Raw genomic sequence first — 18712 nt, 5'->3', positions numbered from 1 at the left:
TTTTTTTTTTTTTTTTTTTTTTTTTTTTTGCAGCTGGCCAGCACAGGAATCAAACCCTGGACCTTGGTTTTATTAGCACCACACTCTAACCAACTGTGCTAACCGGCCAGTCAGTAATCTGTCTTGATTCTATTCCCAGTTTAACAAGCTCATGATCCTAGCCCAAGAAAATTCTCCCTCATAACCCATTCTGAGATTTTCTCTTGCGTCTTTATTCTTCCCAGAATGGCACATGGCTCCATTATTTCCACTCAGAGGTGTGGGATGAGTCTGCATTAAGACTTCAGATCACTTCCCCGAACTGCCTATATGACAATCATTAAGCCTGCTTGGACAATTGACATGAACAGAAATAGAGACCTGGGTTTCCCTTTCAAGCCCCTTTGGGATCATAACCTGCATACTGGATATATAACCTCTTTTTCACCTAATGTATGGTGAACATTCTTACGTGACAAAGTTCTCTTTTGACTCATTTTTTTTAATGGCTTCAAGTATTTCATTTTATAGCTTACCATGATTATTTCATTCTGTTCCCCAAATGATGCATATTTACTTGATTTCTAAATTATTTTTCTATTACAGACAGTGTCGCCCTAAAGATCTTCATGTGCATCCCTGATTGTTTTCTTAGGACAAATTCCTATCATTAAAAAGAATGGGTCAAATAACATATACAGTATGTTCTTAAGGTATATGAGGCAAGTTTTTAATACAGTGCCTTATATCTGATAAAAGCTCATTACTCTTTCCCTAGAAATAGATACATGTACATAGAAACAAAGTTTTCCATAACACATTTGGGGGTTTGACAAATTTTAGTTTGCAAGATTGAAATTTGAAAATTACCCAAGATCACATTCTCTGAGAAGCTCTCTCAGGTCCACTTGGATCACACCATTCTACAGTCCCAGACACAAGATTTGATCCTAATAAGTAGTTGTGAGATTGTTAGGAACTTTTCCATTGTGTGTTGATAAGAAATATTTATGATCAGCATCTGTCAGCGTTTCATCTCTGAAGAGTGGAATTGGAATATTTTATATTCATAATTGGTTCTTGCAGCTTCTCTTGTAATCCGCAGTACACAGTGAATACTCCGCCTGTTATAATCAATAACTCACATGTTTGTGCTCCATAACCAAAGCACTACTACTTATAGGGTTATGGCAGTTTTTAAAACAGCACTGTGGGTTTGAATTTCCTCCTATCAGAGTTACATCTAATTTAATTTGTGTATAATTGGGAAAACCAATTTTAGAACCTTAGACTGTCCAGTCCAAAGCACTGATATATCCTTTCTATTTAAGATCTTATAGAATATCATGATAAAAGACCACCGATTGTTATGCTTGGGACTTTAACACAGGAACATCCCCCACAGCAGGAATCGGAACCCAGACATTTTTTATCTGTCTTTCAGCTGGTGATGGAGCATATTGCCAGTTAATTCTCAGCAGCCCTTACCAAGGAAAAGATTGTGATTTTGAAGTCACTTAAATCAATAGCTGTCCTTCCACATCTCCATTAAGGCATAGTCATTTTGACTTATACTGTCTGCTTCTTTCTCTCTAAGTACTCCTTCCTGGGCAGCTGACACATGGCACAGAGGTTTCCAATCACAATATGTCCCAGGAAAGGGTCTGTGACCCAAAATGCTTCTAAGGATGTCAGAAGAAGATTTTCTGTTTAAAATAATGGTGTTCTAGAATTAAATGTTTTGAGTCACACGAGACGTGGTCAAGTTATCATGCATGTGTGCATGCGTGTGTGTGTTCACATGTGTATATTTCAGAGAGTGATTTTAATTAAATAAATATTTAATTAATTTCTCAGTTTCACAGCCTGGTAAAACCATCATATTCAGTTGATTTCTCATTAAGATAGTTCAGAACGGATATAGTGCTACTAAAGAATACCAAATGAATTTTCTTCTCAATGGATTTTTCCTAAGCAGAGATGCATTATGCTAAAATACATCTATTTATAAGAAGAGCATTTAGGAGCCACAACTATTTGAAAAAATGTTGAGCATTCTCAGTTTCAGCCAAATTGGTTTTTTTTTTTTTAAAAAAAGCCTCAAGGAAATCAATTGCTTTGAGTCTATTAAGGAATTTACTGAGACTCCAGTACTATCTACTCTGTGCGCTTAATGTAATACTTTATTATTCCAAAATAAACTCAGAACTGATTCCAGGAAAATCCTTTGAAAAAATTAAAGCAAGGAAGAGATAATCCCTTTGCGTAGTATCTGAGGCAAATTAGAAAGCACAAGACTGTGAACTCAAATCTGGTTCTGTCATTAAATCACTGAAGGACCTTGGGAAAATTACATAAATTCTCTTTGCTCTATCTATTAGGTGGAGATGCCAATATCAGTCTACTTTTCTAGACCAGGAAAAAATTCTTTGGGTCAGGTCGACTTTTGTTATATAAAGATTTATTGAACACAGTAGTACTCCAATGAAAATGCCTAGATTTGGGGGTAACAGTGATTAAATTCATAGACTATATGAAGCATGTGTTCATTTGTTCAGGCAGGTGCTTTAGCCACGTTTGTATGTTTTTTCTTTTTTGCTTTTTGAACTCTTTGTGCTATGCTATCATTGCTAACATTGTATATAAATTTTTTAAATTTTAAAAGAAAGTTATTATCATCAAGGGAATTGAATTGTAAGTAGCTCTTTGTTTTGCCCTGTCCAGGGACCCTATGCAGTAAATGCAGAGCATCAGGGTCCCCAAGGCCTGAGATTTTACAGTCAACCTAAATATGTGTCAACATACAGGGGCTAGTGAGCTTGGTGGTCTTCAGACAGCTGTGCTGGAGAGGGAGAAACTCATGAAGTCACAAGATCTGCTTTCAAATCCTAGAGCTGTGACATTAGGCTAACCACATAATTTCTCCAAAACAGTAAAAATGGGGATATTGTGACATTGAGATAGGATAATAGTGTTTTATAATCTGAAAATACTGCTGTAGCAAGAGGCAAATAATTATATAAAATACGGTGCTAGAAATCAGCAAAATGAAGGGGTTTTATTAATAATGTAATAGGTCACATTTATTGAGCACTTACTGTGTACCAAGTTCTATGCCAGATTATTTACGTGCATTGTCTCATTTAATCGTCCAACCAGTGATGTGAGATGAGGAAACTGAAGTTTAGAGAGGTTTAAACAAGGGTGCCAGGATTCGCATTCAGACTGCTCAGACTGAGAGCCCGCGGTGTTAACCAGAACCCGATATGATTATTATGATCATCGGTATGATTTGTTAAAAATAAGAGGAACAAAAACACAACCAATAATCCCCCTCTTTAATCTTCTTTTGATTTGCATCTTGGATAATTTGATCTTTCTGAAATGTATTTATTTTCTTACAGTTTTTTTAGCAAAATAATGAATCCTCAAGATAAAAAGTTTAAACAAAAAAAGCAAAGACAAAAAGAAAATTCTTCTCATCTCTTTCTCCTTTCTCACTTCACACATTGAGATTCCTATGTAGCCTTCCAGAAATTTCCTGTGCATTTAGAGATAGTATATATGTGTGTGTTTACTTTTTTTTTTTAACACAGATGAGATTGCACTATACATATTCTTTTACAGCTTCTTTTTTTCCCCTCTAACACAATATGCTAGTATTTTGTACATTATTTCATATCAGAATATGTAAACCTGTCTTTCTTTTTAATGGTCAAATAGTATTCCACAGTATGGATATGCTGTAATTGATCTAATCAGTCCCTTAATGAAAGACGTTTACACGGATTTCAGCTTTTGTGAAGGAGAAAGGCCTAGAGGTAGGAGAGCTGGAGTCACAGGCTGTGGGTTTAAAATGTAGACTGAGCATTTTACCATCCCGGCCACCCTGTCTTCCCCCTCATTCTTCAGCCTTGAGAAGATCATATGTTTTCACCTTTATCAATCCAGTATGTGAAAGATAGTATCTCTTTAGTTACGGGTCCTGTTAAGGATATTTTATGTCCGTTAGCTGTGTATGTTTCTTTACCGTATCATGCATTCACTATTTTGTTGTTTCTTTTTATTGTTTCTCGTGATGTTTGTCACAAATATATTTTCCCCATTTGTCTTTAATTTTTTGGCCTTTTCCATTTTTTTTTTTTTTTTTTTTTTTTTTTTTGTCTTTTGTCTTTTTCCGTGTCCGGCCACGGATCGCAACCCTCAGTGTTGCCCCCGTACCGGACCGGGGACCGGCAACGGGATCGCAACCCTCGGTGCTGCTCCCGCGCCTCGCTCAGCCAGTGAGCGGGAACTGGTCTGTATGTGGGATCCGAACCCTCGGGCGGGAGCGCCGCCACGCTTCCCAAGCGGCGCACTTATCCAGTGCGCCACCGGGCCAGCCCTTGTCCATTTTTCATAGAAGATTTTAATTTTACTTTTTAGTTAACTTTTTATTGAAACATGGACTGTACATATTTATGGGGTACAGAGTTATATTTCAATACAAGGATACAATGTATGATGATCTAATCAGGGTAATTAGCATATTCATCACTGCGAAATTTAATTATTTCTTTGCGATGTGAACTTGTGATCCCTTCTCTCTTCTAGTCATTTGATAACAGGCAGTAAATCATTGTTAATTATAGATTCCTGGGTGGACTGTATACCAATAGAACTTATTTTTTATATCTAGCTACAATTTTGTATCCATTAACCAGCCTCTCACTATTATTTATTTCTTTTTTGGTTTTTTTGTTTTTGCTTTTGTTTTAGCTCCCACATATAAGTGAAAACGTGCTATTTCTCTTTCTGTGCCTGGCTTATTTCACTTAACATAATTTTCTCTAAGTTCATCCATTCTACTACAAATGGCTGAGTTCCATTCTTTTTTATGGCTAAGTAATATTCCACTGTTTATACATACCACATTTTCTTTATCCAGTCATCCATCAATGGACATTTACATTGGTTCTATATCTTGGCTATTTTGGATAGAACTGTGATAAACTTGGGAGTGCAGTATCCCTTTTATGTGATGATTTACATTCCTTTGGGTATATACCCAGTAGTAGGATTACTGTGTCATGTGGTAATACTATCTATACTTGTTTGGGAAACATTCATACTGTTTACCATAATGTCTATACTAAGTTACAATCCCACCAACAACATATACAGGTTCCCCTCTGTCCACATCCTTACCAGCTGTCTTAGTCTGTTTGTGTTGCCGTAACAGAAATACCTGAGACTGGGTAATTTATAAAGAACAGAGGTTTATTTGGCTTATGATTCTGGGACAGCTGCATCTGGCACAGACCTCAGGCTGCTTCTACTCATGGTGGAAAGTGGCAGCAGCTGGCAGGTACAAGCAGATCACATGGCGAGAGGAAGCAAGAGAGAGAGAGAGATGCCAGGGTCTTTTAAGCAACGAGCTCTCACAGGAACTAACAGAGCAAGAACTCACTACTCCTCCTCCCCCAGGGAAAGCATTAATCCATTCATGAGGGATCCGCCCCCATGACTCAAACAGCTTCCAGCACTGCCATATTGGGGATCAGATTTCCACATGAGTTTTGGCGTGGACAACACATCCAAACTCTATCACCACAATTTATTATTTTCTGTCTTTTTGATAAAAGCCAGTCTCACTGGAGTAAGGTGATATCTCAGTGTGGTTTTAATTGGCATTTTCCTTATGATTAGTAATGTTGAGAATTTTTTTATACACCTTTTGGCTATTTGTATGTCTTCTTTTGAGAAATGTCTATTCAGCTACCTTACCCATTTTTTAATTGGGTATTGGTTTTTTTTATTATTGAGTCATTTGAGTTCCTTGTATAATCTGGATATTAGTCCCTTATCAGATGTGTAGTTTGCAAATACTTTCTCCCATTCCACAGGTTGTCTCTTCACTCTGTTGTTTACTTTGCTGTGCAGAAGCTTTTTAGTTTGATAAAATCCCATTAGCTAATTCTTGGTTTTCTTGCCTGTGCTTTTGAGGTCTTATTTATTCATAAAATCTTTGCCCAGTCCTACATCTTGGAGTGTTTCTCCTGTGTTTTCTTCTAGAGTTTTATAGCTTCAGGTCTTACATTTAAGTCTTTAAACCATTTTGAGTCTATTTTTGTGTATGGTGAGAGATAGAAGTCTAGTGTCAATCTTCTGCCAGTGAATATCCAGTTTTCCCAGCACCATTTGTTGAAGCTGTCCTTTCCTCAATGTATGTTTTAGGTACCTTTGTCAAAGATCAGTTGGCTTTAAGTATGTGGATTTATTTCTGGGTTCTCTGTTCTGTTCCATTGGTCCATGTGTCAATTTTTATGCCAGTACCATGCTGTTTTGTAGTATATTTTGAAGTCAGACATTGTAATGCCTCTGTTGTGTTTTTTGCTCAGGATTGCTTTGGCTGTTCAAGGCCTTCCATAGTCCTATGTTTTTCCATTTCTGTGAAGAATGTCATTGGTATTTTTATGGGGATTGTGTCAAATCTGCAGATTGCTTGGGTGGTATTGGCATTTTCACAATATTATTATTCTACCAATCCATGAGCATAGAATGTCTTTCCATGTTTTTGTGCCCTCTTCAATTTTTTTTGTTAGTGTTTTATAGTTTTCATTGTAAAGATCTTTCACCTCCTTGGTTAAATTTATTCCTAGGTTTTTGTTTGTTTTTGTTGCTGTTGTTGTTGTTTGGTGGCTATTGTAAATGGGATAGCTTTCATGATTTATTTTTCTGCTAGTTCATGACTGGTGTATAGAAACACTACTGATTTTTGTATACTGATTTTGTATCCTACAAATTTACTGAATTTGTTTACCAGTTCTAAGAGTTTTTCAGTGAAGTCTTTAGGTTTTTCCATATATAAGATCACATCATCTGCAAACAGGAACAATTTGACTTCTTGTTTTCCATTTGGGATGCCCTTTACTCCTTTCTCTTGCATAATTGCCCTGGCTAGAACTTCCAGTACTATATTAAATAGGACTCATGAGAGTGGACGTCCTTGTCTTGTTCTGTTCTTAGAGGAAAAGATTTCAATTTTTCCCTGTTCAGGATGATTAGCTATGTGTTTGTCATACATGGCTTTTACTGTGTTGAGATATTTTCTTTTTATACCTTGTTTGTTGAGAGTTTTTATCGTGAGAGGATATATCAAAAGCTTTTTCTGCATCTATTGGGATGATCATGTGGTTTTTGTCCTTCATTTTGTTGATGTGATGTTTCACATTTATTGATTTGTATATGTTGAACCATCCTTGCATCACTGGGATGAATCCCACTTGATCATGGTGTACAATATTTTTGGTGTGCTGTTGGATTCTGTTTTCTAGTACTTCATGAGAATTTTTGTATCTAAATTCATCAGGGATGTTGGCCTATTGTTTTCTTTTTTTGTTGTAACTTTGTCAGATTTTGGTATCAGGGTGATGCTGGCCTTATAGAATGTAATTAGGAGAATACGCTCCGCTTCAATTTTTTGGAATAGGTTGAGAAAGATTGGGATTAAAGAAGATTTTGATTTCTATGTAGTTATGTTTTCATCGCCTTTGAATTTTGTGTCATGCTAAAGTCCCACTCCAGGATTATAAAAATTCTTTTGTATTTTCTTCTAGTGCTTTTAGAATTTATTTTGGTGTAAGAATGGAGGTAGAGGTTCAGCTTAACTTTCTCCAAAATGTTAACTTTTCATCTTAGTACCATTTATTAAATAAGTACACATTTTTGTCTTGGTCAAACTTACCAGAACACCAGCCAAAAAACCCTCAATTCCCTGAATTTTTCTTCAAAAGTGAGCATCCATCATTTTACCAAGGTTACTCATTTTTCTTTGCTCTCAGTTACCACATTTTCCTCTGTATTGTTGCTAATCCTGTTTCTTTGTTATCTGGTTATCCTCTCTCCTAAACCTCACCTTTTCCTTCTCTACATTTCAGTGTCCCAGATCCAGAAGGAACCCTTTGACTTCTTTGCTTTCACATCAAGCTCCCACCCCATTTTTTTCTCTGTCACCTCTTACAGCAGGGCCATCTGCACTCCCAGGCTCCATTCCTCACCTTTCCCACCTCAGCCTGTGGGCATCCGAGCAGTACCCCCACTGCTATACTGCACCAGCTCCTGCACAGGTACCCAGGGGCCTGACTGCCAAAAACAAAGTGTGTGCCCTCGTCCACTTCAGCATCTCAGCAGCATCTGACCATTCTGACCAACCACGCCTAGAGCTCCCCTCAGCCACTCCTCATGCCCGATCCTTACTGCCAGTTCCATCCCAGTCTCCTATGCTGGCCCTCCTCCTCTGTCCCTCTAAAATATAGGCATGCCCCTAGGTTCCATCATTGGCCCCTCCTTTCCCTGTGATCACATCGACCACCACCACACGTCTGACCCCTGCGAGGACAACTCAGTTCTGTCTTCAGTCGCGACATCTCACCTGAGTGTGGTGGCTCAGAGCACGGATGTTGAAACTAGACAAGCCTGGGTCAGGATCTCTGCTCCACCATTTACCAGCCATGTGACCCTTAGGAAGCCACTTACTGTCTCAGCCTCCATGTGGGTCTGTCTCTCCTACTAGGCTGTGGGGTTCCTGTGGGCAGAGACTAGATGGTATTATATTTTGTATTAGACTAGATTTTACCATAGTGAGTGCCCACTCTGTGTCAGGTGTTGTGCTCTGCACTCTATATAGCTCACCTCTGATGAAGTAGGGGTGTGTGTGTGTGTATTCTCTCTTCATTTCAACTTAAAGCTTTTGAATCCAACACCCATCCCTTCCCAATATTTGTTGGTATGTCTCTATGAGCTTCTGCTCTATCAGGAAGACAGGCTATGTTCTCCTGGGAAAATCTCCTTTCCAACCAGTTTAGCCACCTGCACTTTCCCCTCAACTCAACCAGCTTTCTGTCTCTCCTTAGCCCTGAGCACAGGGCAGGCACTCAGTCGTTATTTAGTCACCAATAGACATAGCTTCCCTCACTCATTCATCTATGGAACCAATATTTATCCTTGTCTCTGGGCCAGGCTTTCACCCAGGTTTTAGGAATTCAGTGGTGATGAGACACAGACTTGGCCCTCAAGGAACTAGGCAGGAGGTGGTCATAATGAAGCAAGTAAGTAAGTACAGGTCCCAGGGAACACACGGGGTGGGGAGGAGGGACTTCCAGAAGCACAGGCTCAGGGGCCAGTAGGAGCTAGCCAGGTGAAGGCAGGGGCACAGGTGACAAGACCCATGCTTGGGCTTGCTCGAGGGACAGGCCATTGAAGGTTCCATCAAAGGTGTGGGGCAACGTGAGGATTTGTTCTGTTGTCCTTCCACAACTCCCTGTTTTTCTGTACTAGTGTCTGCATAGATTGTCTATTCATTTACCACCCTCTGTAACTGCCTTGAGACCAATGACTGTTTCTTTAGCACCAGAACTTAGAACAGTGCCCGATCCTGGCAGGTGCTCAGTGAGAGTTTGCTGGTGAGTGAGTTATAGATGGATGCAGGGTCTATGAGCAAAAGGTCTCTTTATCCTTAAAACAAAAGCATGAACTCAAGAGCTTCTTGCATCCTGTGTCTTTTCTTCTTTTTTTTTTTTTACCCCCTTTTTGTTTTTTGGTGGCTGGCCAGTACAGGGAAGCAAGCACTTGACCTTGGTGTTATAACACTGTACTCTAACCAGCCAGCCCTGTGGGTTTATTTTCTTTGGAGAACAAGATCCATTACTAAACACCTGATGGCTCAAATTAGTTTATTAAAATGTTAATAAGGTTGTTCTTTATAAAATATAAGCAAGCCCTTTTTGTTTAGAGCAAAACCAAACCTTACAGATATGTGCCAGTTTCTGTAGGTGCCATTTGAACACCAGATTGTTTAATATCTATTGACTTCTAACAGGGAAAAAGAAAGCTAGAAGTTTTTTTCATTTAAAGGGATAGTTCTTTTAACAAATGAGGGGAGACTGTCCACTTATAATTTTGAACTGCCTTATTGTAAAATTCCAAGCCACTCACCATTCGTATCCTGCTTTAAATTGTTGGGGCTTATTTATTCATTAATAAATAACACAGCACCTACAATGTGGACATCTCAGTGTTATTATCTTTAAGTCTATATATGAAAAATCATTTGTCTTCAATGCAAGCCAGTCTGAAGATAAGAAAATGGACTAGATTACCCCATAGTCCCTTGCATAAGCTCTGATACACAGAAAAAAAATGTGACTTTTGTTTCTTATTCTTTTTTTTTTAATTGACAGACAAAGATTATATATATAGTATACAACATGATTTGTATACGTTGTGAAATTGGTTAAGGAAGCTAGTTACCATATCCATTGCTTCGCTTATTTATCACTTTTTATAATGAGACCATTTGAGATTACTCTCTTTTCAACTATGTAGTACATTTATTAATATAGTCACAATGTTGGTCAGTAGTGGCTCTTATTGTTTTTAACAACTCAAGCAGAGCTTTAAGTAAGATCCAGACTTTCTTACTTAGCTGTCACACGCTTTTTTACCCTTTTTGTTTATTTCTGGTCACACAGCCAAAAGGTGAGAAATAAGCACTCCTGTGCCATTGATTCACACTAGATTTTGTGGATCTAAAAAGGGAGCAGTAGGGTGTAGGAGGAGAGAGCAGTGAGGTATAGTGTGAAATTCAAAATGGGAGATTGCATAGGCATAGCAGGATTACTCAGCAGTAAGCTCCTTCGCCAGAAACTTTTACCAACTGGTATTGCTTAGAATTATGGCATCGGTGCACATTGATCCCTTTTGTTAGGAAACCTTTACTTCACTGTACGATAGTTACTGATATAATAATAATAGCAATTACCACATAATGTGTTGCTTATGTATAACCTGTTTTCACTGACTGGAGTTAAAAAAGAACAATGCACACTACTCAAAGCTGCAGAATAGCACATTTAACTATTTAAGATTATTTCCCCAACAGCAGATGGAAAATGCTGTGCATGGATAGAACACACAGGGAACCTTTCATTTATACAGCATAGGAAAGGGTGGAAATTATAATGTAGCACATTTTATGTTCTCTTTCTTTCCTGAAACCATTTTCCCTTAAACTCTGGATTAGCCAGTGTAGTGGATTGAATTATGTCCCCCCCCAAAACTCCCTGAAGCTTGAATTGTGTCCCCTGAGTTTTATGTGTTAGAAACTTAGCCCCTCTGTGACTGTTACGAGGGTGGGAAATCCTATTATGGTAATTGAAAGGTGGAGACTTGAAGAGGTGATTGGATTGTAAGACCACGCAATAGTGAATTGCATGGATTAAGAATGGTGGTCAGGGGCGTGGTCCGGAGGGCTTTAAAAGAAGAGGAGAGTCTGTCTTTCTCTCTGCTCTCTCTGCTTCCACCATCTTGCAGTGTGAGACCCCTGGGTCACTGTCGCCACCACCAGATGGACTTTGGACTTCCCAGCCTCAGAAACTGTAAGCAATAAATTTTGTTTTCTTATAAATCACCCAGTTCCAAGTATTTTGTTATAAGCAATAGAAATGGACTGATATAGCCAGCGTTTCTAAATAAGTGCACATTGTCTGTTGGCTAATCTCCTTAGGTTTCTCCATATGGGGTCAAAGGAGAAGAAAAGCCTTTTGTAATAATGTAAGTATGCGAGCTACCTGCACTTAAAATCTAAGATTTATGCTTTTATTACAATTTATTATAATTTCTACAACTTTATGCGGCAATTGCTAGATTATAAAAATAATGTATATAAATTTTTTACATTAAAAATCTATCTATAACATGAAATATTCCCCACTGTCAGGCTATATAACCTTCTTGAAAATTGAGGCATTTCAGCTAAAGAATATAGAAAGTCCATTAATGTCAAGCAGAATGAGACTTCACTGGTAACTTAAGTGTTATACACAGCCACACTAGTTACTGTATTCTACCATACTGATTAAAAGGTGAATCTGAACTATGGTTCTTAAACCGGTCATATGTCAGAATCACCTTTTAAAAATACACTTGTTCTGGGGCCGAGCCCGTGGCGCACTCGGGAGAGTGCGGTGCTGGGAGCGCAGTAGCGCTCCCGCCGTGGGTTCGGATCCTATATAGGGATGACCAGTGCGCTCACAGCCCTCACTGGCTGAGCGTGGTGCGGCCGGTCTCAAAAAAAAAAAAAAAAGGACAAAATAAATAAATAAATAAATAAATAAAATGGTTAATTTAAAAAAAAAAATACACTTGTTCAGGCTCACGGTTCTGAGCACCTGGGCTCCCCTAGTTAAACCATGCACATAGAGATATATGCATGATGTACATCTAAAGTATTGATTGGCTTTTAATATCTAAAGGGTTTATGACCATGGGTAGATTTATTCTCAGTTTAATGATCAATTTATTAATCTTACTTATCTACCAAATGAAACTTTAAAATGGATCATTGTAAAACATTTAAGCATTGATTAAAAGCTAAATTATATTTCCTTTACCAATTTAAAAAGAAGTTACTAATCTAATATAGCTGTTTCTTTTAAACTCTTCAAACACCTTAAAGACTAGCTAAAACACCACAAAAATAGCCATTACAAAACCAATTACACTTACACTTAAACCTATTCTAAAATATTGACACCATTCATTTAATTCAAGTCTTTATTATTTCTACACAACATCATAGGGTTTCAGAAATGTCACTTTAATTAATACCTGTCTTAGTTTAATAACAAAATGAATACCTACAGTGACAGGACCTGGAGAAGATACCACCTGATTCCTGGGCAGGGCGCTGGTCACCAGCCTGTGCTGCCTCATTATTGGCAAACCGCACTCTTGACATCAGTGTGACTTTGTGTGCGTGTGTGTGTTTTTGTTGCTTGGTTCAGTGGGAATGCTATTAACAGCAATAGGGAACACAGAAGTTCCCTGGGAGGAGGGAAAAGTCCCACTGGAGACAGACTGAGTCTGAGATGCCAGCCTTGCATCTCCTGGGTACATCCAGCAGGTAGTTGAAGATGCGGACCTAGAGCTCAGAGGCCATCAAGGCAGGAGTCCTAAGTTAGGGAGTCACGTGATAAGAGGTGAAACTGGGCTGTGTTGCCTGGAGGGAGTGAGCTGAGAGGGAAGAGGCCCGGGAGAGCAGTAGGAAGACGAGAGTTGCAAGGTGTGATGTTTGGCCTTGCTGTTACTTTCAGAGAGCTCAGCAAGAAGAGGTCTGGGAGGAGGTGGCAGGGAGGCTCGTTGTCATTCCCAGAGCAGCTTCGGTAGGAGAGAGCAGAATCTCCTCGCTGCAGAGGACTTGAGCCAGGGAGTGGCCAGGAGGCAGAGGCTCCAAATGTGGAAGGGCAACGTGGTAGGGAGAGCGTGGAGGACAGAGCAACAGTGTGAGAATCTAGGGAATGTGTGGATGGGTCCCTGTGGGGTCTTTGTTTCATTTTAGTTTTGATTTTTTTTAAGGATATGAAGAATTTATAATGTGTGTGTTAACTAAGAGGAAGGAGCCAGTGCAAAAGAAATCACTGAAGACACAGGAAGAGTAGAAAACAATTAATGGATTGTGGTCCTAGAGCAACCAGGGGAAAGCAGGGTCTCCTAAATGAGCCTCAAAGGCTGTCAGAGGAGGGAAGGAGAAGAGAATAGATAAAAGGACATGTAGGACAATTCTGAGGAAGATAAAAAGTTGAAGAAACTCACATTTTCTTTTTCCTACTTTGTCATTCACTTTTCAGCCTGGTTTGTGTTATTGGCTGTAAAAAAACTTTTTAAAAAATTGTAATTATCTAATCAAATATATCAGTAATTTATTTTATACTTTTGTTTTTCTTGGCATGAAAATTCATCTTAAGTGTTCCCAATCCTTTCAAAAAATTAAGTGGCAAAACTCTGTGCATAAAGTCTGGGTTGCAGGATTGAGATGTGCCGCTTGAGCAGAGAAAAGCAGAAAGGGTTTGTAGTAGTGGATGTGGGGAGAGTGAGGGGCGGGGCACTCCACTAAGAATGGGTACAAGGGGCCGGCCCCGTGGCTCAATCGGGAGAGTGCGGTGCTGGTAGCGCCGAGGCCGCGGGTTCGGATCCTATATAGGGATGGCCGGTGCGCTCACTGGCTGAGTGCTGTGCGGGCGACACCAAGCCAAGGGTTGTGATCCCCTTACCAGTCAGAAAAAAAAAAAAAGAATGGGTACAAGGACAGCTGCACAGCAGAGGTAGCAAAGTTAGAGTGAAATGACATACTTTAGTAGCAGGACCAGTCAGTCCTGTTTTGCAACGTATGGGAGCAGATGGGGAGAGAGGGGTTGGTGCCATCCTCCCCAGGCTAGGACTGGCAAGGAGAATGCAGCAGTAGAAGTATGGGTACCCATGGGAGCATCGCTCCAGTAGCAGGTCAGCAGGCACAAGCTGGTAGAGTGGCTGGGAGGATGGAAGGGACTGGTGGGCTGGGAGATAGGTAGGCACCAATGAACAAGAGCAAGCCCAGGGATGACAGATTGAGAAAAGCAGAAGGATGGGAGATTGAGTCATCTGGGGCTTGGATATGTTCTAAATGGTAGTGAGATCCAAGCTGCAACACACCGAAGGGTAGGTGACGCAATGAGAGCATTAAATCTAATGAGAATCATTAGATTTGAGGATGCCAGGTCTTGTGTGGAAGTCAGTGTGTTTGGAAAATAATTAGCATAGATGCTGAAAAGCCTAAAAATTCAAGCAGAGGAATGAATGAGTGTACAGAAAAACTGAGCTAGCTACTGAAGTCAGCACAGAAAAGAAATGACTGGATTACAGCTACACGTTTTGAAAGAGGGTCAGGACTGCCACAGTGTACACCTGCACCACCATACTTGGTATCCCTGGAGAAGGGCTACTGTGAATGAAATGGCAGGTGGTATAAACTTCAGAAGAATCCATAGGTTCTATAAAGGCCTCTAGGATTGTCAGGTCTTCATATCTCATTGGTAACCAGCTCTGTGAGATGCTGGCATTCTCAGGTTAGCCCAGTAAACACATCTACTGATTTAGCTGAGTGATAATTTGTGGTTCTGTGTCGAGACTTAGCTCGTTTGTTTCTACCTAAGAAACGGTGGTGTGTGGCTAGAAGAAAAGGAAATTGATTAGCCTGTGTGGCTGGCATAATAAGATTCCATCTGCCATAGGCACATCTCCTATGATTAAGCATAGTAAGAAATTACTGGTAAGCAGACTTACAGCCTAAAGTGTATTGTAAGTGTGATGTGCCAAAATATTATAAAACCCAATGTAGTAAGGCTGATCCTCAAAAGATAGAACATAGAATTCTCATATGATTCAGCAATTCTACTTCTGGGTATATACACAAAAGAATTGAAAGCAGGGCCTTGAATAGATATTTGTACACCTCTGTAAACAACAGCATTTTTAGCAATAGCCAAGAGGTGGAAGCAACCCAAGCGTTCATTGGTGGATTAATGGAAAAACAAAATGTATTGTACACATACAATGGGGTCTTATTTAGCCTTAAAAAGGAAGGAAATTCTGATACATGCTACAACATGGATGAACCTTGAGGACATTATGCTCAGTGAAATAAGCCAGACACAAAAGGACAAACATGGCTCTATTCAAATTAGATGAGGTACCTAGAGCAGTCAAATTACAGAGATAGAAAGTAGAACAGTGGGTGCCGGTGGGTGCCAGGGGGTGCCAGGGGCTGTGAGTAGGAAAGAATGGTGAGTTATTGTTTAATGAATACAGAGTTTCAGTTTGGGAAGATGAAAAAGTTCTTGAGATGTTCTTGGTGGTGACGGCTGCACAACATTATGAATGTATTTAATGCCACTGAACTGTGCACTTAATAATAGTTTAAGCAGTAAATGTTACATATAATTAATCACAAGTTTTAAAAAATACATGAATAAGTTCTTCTAAAATGGAGTTTAAATGGTAATTTTTATGTTATATCTATTTTACCACAATAAAGAAAAAGCCAACGTAGCCGTGACAATGAAGCAGTCTTGGGGCAGAGGCAGTTGCCTCTCCTAAGACAACTTTTCTTTTTTCTTTTTAAAAAGATGACGAGTAAGGGGATCGCAACCCTTGGCTTGGTGTTGTCAGCACCACGCTTAGCCAGTGAGTGAACCGGCCATCCCTATGTGGGATCCGAACCCGTGGCCTTGGTGTTATCAGCACCGCACTCTCCCAAGTGAGCCACGGGCCGGCCCACCTAAGACAACTTTGAAAAAGAAATTTTCATTTGAAATACCACCTTTTAATCACTTTGACAATTTTTTCTCTTTATCCTCCTCTATATCTTAGACTTCCCCTTAGACTGGGTCAGAGCTACACCCTACGATGGGAAGCCTGGGAGACCCCTGCCTGTCAGCTGAGCAGAGGGTGTCGTAGGGGCCAGCCCACCAATGAGGCAGCAGTGGGAGCATATAAGCCTCGACTGCACTGCAGAGAGACTAGGCTCCACTCCCCAGCTTCTCCTCATAGCTTTGCCGCAGGCTCGCAGTGCTGTTGAGGAAAGCCATTTTCCTCTTTGGACTATAAAGTAAACGATGAACTCGCTGATACAGGCTCCTTTTCTATTGCCAAAAATCACCTGATTCTCCAACCAGTCCCAGGCTCTCATTTCATCCCCTCTATAACCTGTCTGCTCCTCTGTTTGGCCACATTGCCTGGATGATAGCAGTAAGTGTTTTTATTTTATGTGTCACTCAGCATTCCAAAGAAAGATGAGGGATGAAAGGAAGTAGTTGTTCTAAATTTCAGCCAACCCCTCACTTAAGTGAAGTGTTGCCTCAGTAAGCTGTAACTCATTAACCAGGCTCCTGGAGATTCATAGGGTTGCCAGCAGATCTCATAAAATTCTTCATTGATCTCTTGTTTTGGGATTTTTGAATGAGTGTTGGAAAGTGTGTTTGTGCATGTGTTATGAGGAAGGGGGAAAATTCCCTCACAGTCCTGCTTTCAGAAGCATCATGCCCATGTAGACAGTCTGCCCAGGACGAGTCCTCATGTGTGTTAGATTGTCCTAACTGGGCATGTTTCGGTGCCTGCAGGTTTTCAAGGAAATCACACAAGCACTGTCAAGAGACACCTATAGTGCAAGATAGAGAAATACAGGTGTTTATTAGGCAGCATTTAGACAGGCAGATTCATGAAAAGTAAAACAGTGAGAAGGTGACTCCGGCAGGAAGTTTGCATAGACTTGGCTGGGCAGAAATAAGAATGTCTGTTGCAGCATCAGTTCTAGAGTAGGTGACTGACTAGCTGTCTTTATGGTGGTTAAAAAACGGTTCTTTGGGCCAGCTGCCAAAAAAAAGAAATGACTGTTTAGAGGCAGAGAGAGACCACATGGTCTCTGAAGTTCACTTTTTAGACCACTTTTTTTGTGTGAGTGAAAAGTACACACTTTTTTTTAAGTTGTATTTTATTTTTAATTGACACATAATGGTTGTACATGTTTATGTGATACAGTCTGTTTCGATATATATATACACACACATACACATATATATATATACACACACATTGAATAATGATCAAATCAGAGTATTTACCTTATCCATCACCTCAAACATTTATCATTTCTTTGTGGCGAGAACATTCAGAATCTTCCCCTCCAGTTATTTTGAAATATACAGTTCAGCATTGTTAATTGTAGTCACCCTACTATGAAATAAAACACCAGAACTTCTTTCTGTCCTTCTTTCTATCTAGTTTTGTATCCACTGACCAACCTCTCCTCATCACCCCTCGTCCCACACCTCCTCAGTCTGTGGTAACCACTATTCTACTCTGTACTTCTATGAGATCAGCTTTTTTAAATTCTGCAAGTAAGTGAGATTATGTGGTATTTGCCTGTCTGTGCCTGGCTTATTTCACTTAACATAATGTCCTTCAGTTCATCCATGTTGCCGCAAATGACAGGACTTCATTCTTTTTTATGGCTGAATACTGTTTCATTGTGGGTGCATACCACATTTCCTTTATCCATTCATCTGTTGATGGACACTCAGGTTGATTCCACATTTTGGCTATTGTGAATAGAGTTGCAGTAAACGTGTGTGCAGATATCTCTTCGACATACTGATTTCAGTTCCTTTGGATAAATACCCAGTAGTGGGATTGCTGCGTCATATGGTAGTTCTATTTTTAATTTTTTGAGAAACATTCATACTGTTTTTCCTAATGGCTGTACTAATGTACATTCATGCAGTTTGCTTTGAGGTATGTAGTATTGATTTTTCAGTCCCTGCTATTTCACTGAAATACATAAAATCAACCCTCATTTTGCACATGATCTTTGCTGTGGTTTGAATGTCCCCACAAGCTCATGTTAGAACTTAACTACCAATGTGGTTGTGGAAGGTGGGGCCTTTAAGAGGTGATTGGATCCCAAGGACTGATCCATTCATGGAGTAATGGGTTGATGGTTTAGTGGGTTGTCATGGGTGTGGTTCTGATGGCTTTAAAAGGAGAGCAACTGAGAAGGTCAGTCTCTCCTACTCAGCCATCGTCTCGCCTCGTGTCACCCTGTGTTTCTATAGCCTCCACTGAGAACAGGGCCCTCACCGGATGTGTTCCCTGGACCTTGGACTTCCCAGCCTCCAAACTGTAAGAAATAAATTTTGTTTCCTTATAAATTACCCAGTTGCAGGTGTTCTGTTATAAGCAACAGAAATGGACACAGTCTTTACCAAAAAAAAAAAGTGTTATTTTCTGACTTCAACTTCTTTGAACTTTACCAAAAATAATTTCAGAGATTAAACTTGTTTAGGTTTTCCTTCTTTTCTTGAAGTGATTGTTTCTAATGCTA

General features: G+C 39.7%; 1 protein-coding gene across 1 annotated transcript in view; it reads left to right on the top strand.

Annotated features, from left to right (window-relative positions):
• The window catches only part of LYRM4 (LYR motif containing 4), a gene marked incomplete at both ends in the record, with an annotated part of 63356 nt that extends 44851 nt beyond the window's left edge, over positions 1-18505 (top strand). Inside the window, one exon of the mRNA XM_008586769.1 lies at positions 18444-18505. Coding sequence (XP_008584991.1) covers positions 18444-18505 — 62 coding nt within the window. The remainder of the gene's footprint in view (positions 1-18443) is intronic.
• Between the last annotated feature and the right edge of the window lie 207 nt (positions 18506-18712).

Source organism: Galeopterus variegatus, unplaced genomic scaffold (assembly GCF_000696425.1).
Source record: "Galeopterus variegatus unplaced genomic scaffold, G_variegatus-3.0.2 Scaffold4110, whole genome shotgun sequence".
Classification (NCBI taxonomy): domain Eukaryota; kingdom Metazoa; phylum Chordata; class Mammalia; order Dermoptera; family Cynocephalidae; genus Galeopterus; species Galeopterus variegatus.
This window is presented reverse-complemented; position numbering and strand designations above follow the sequence as displayed.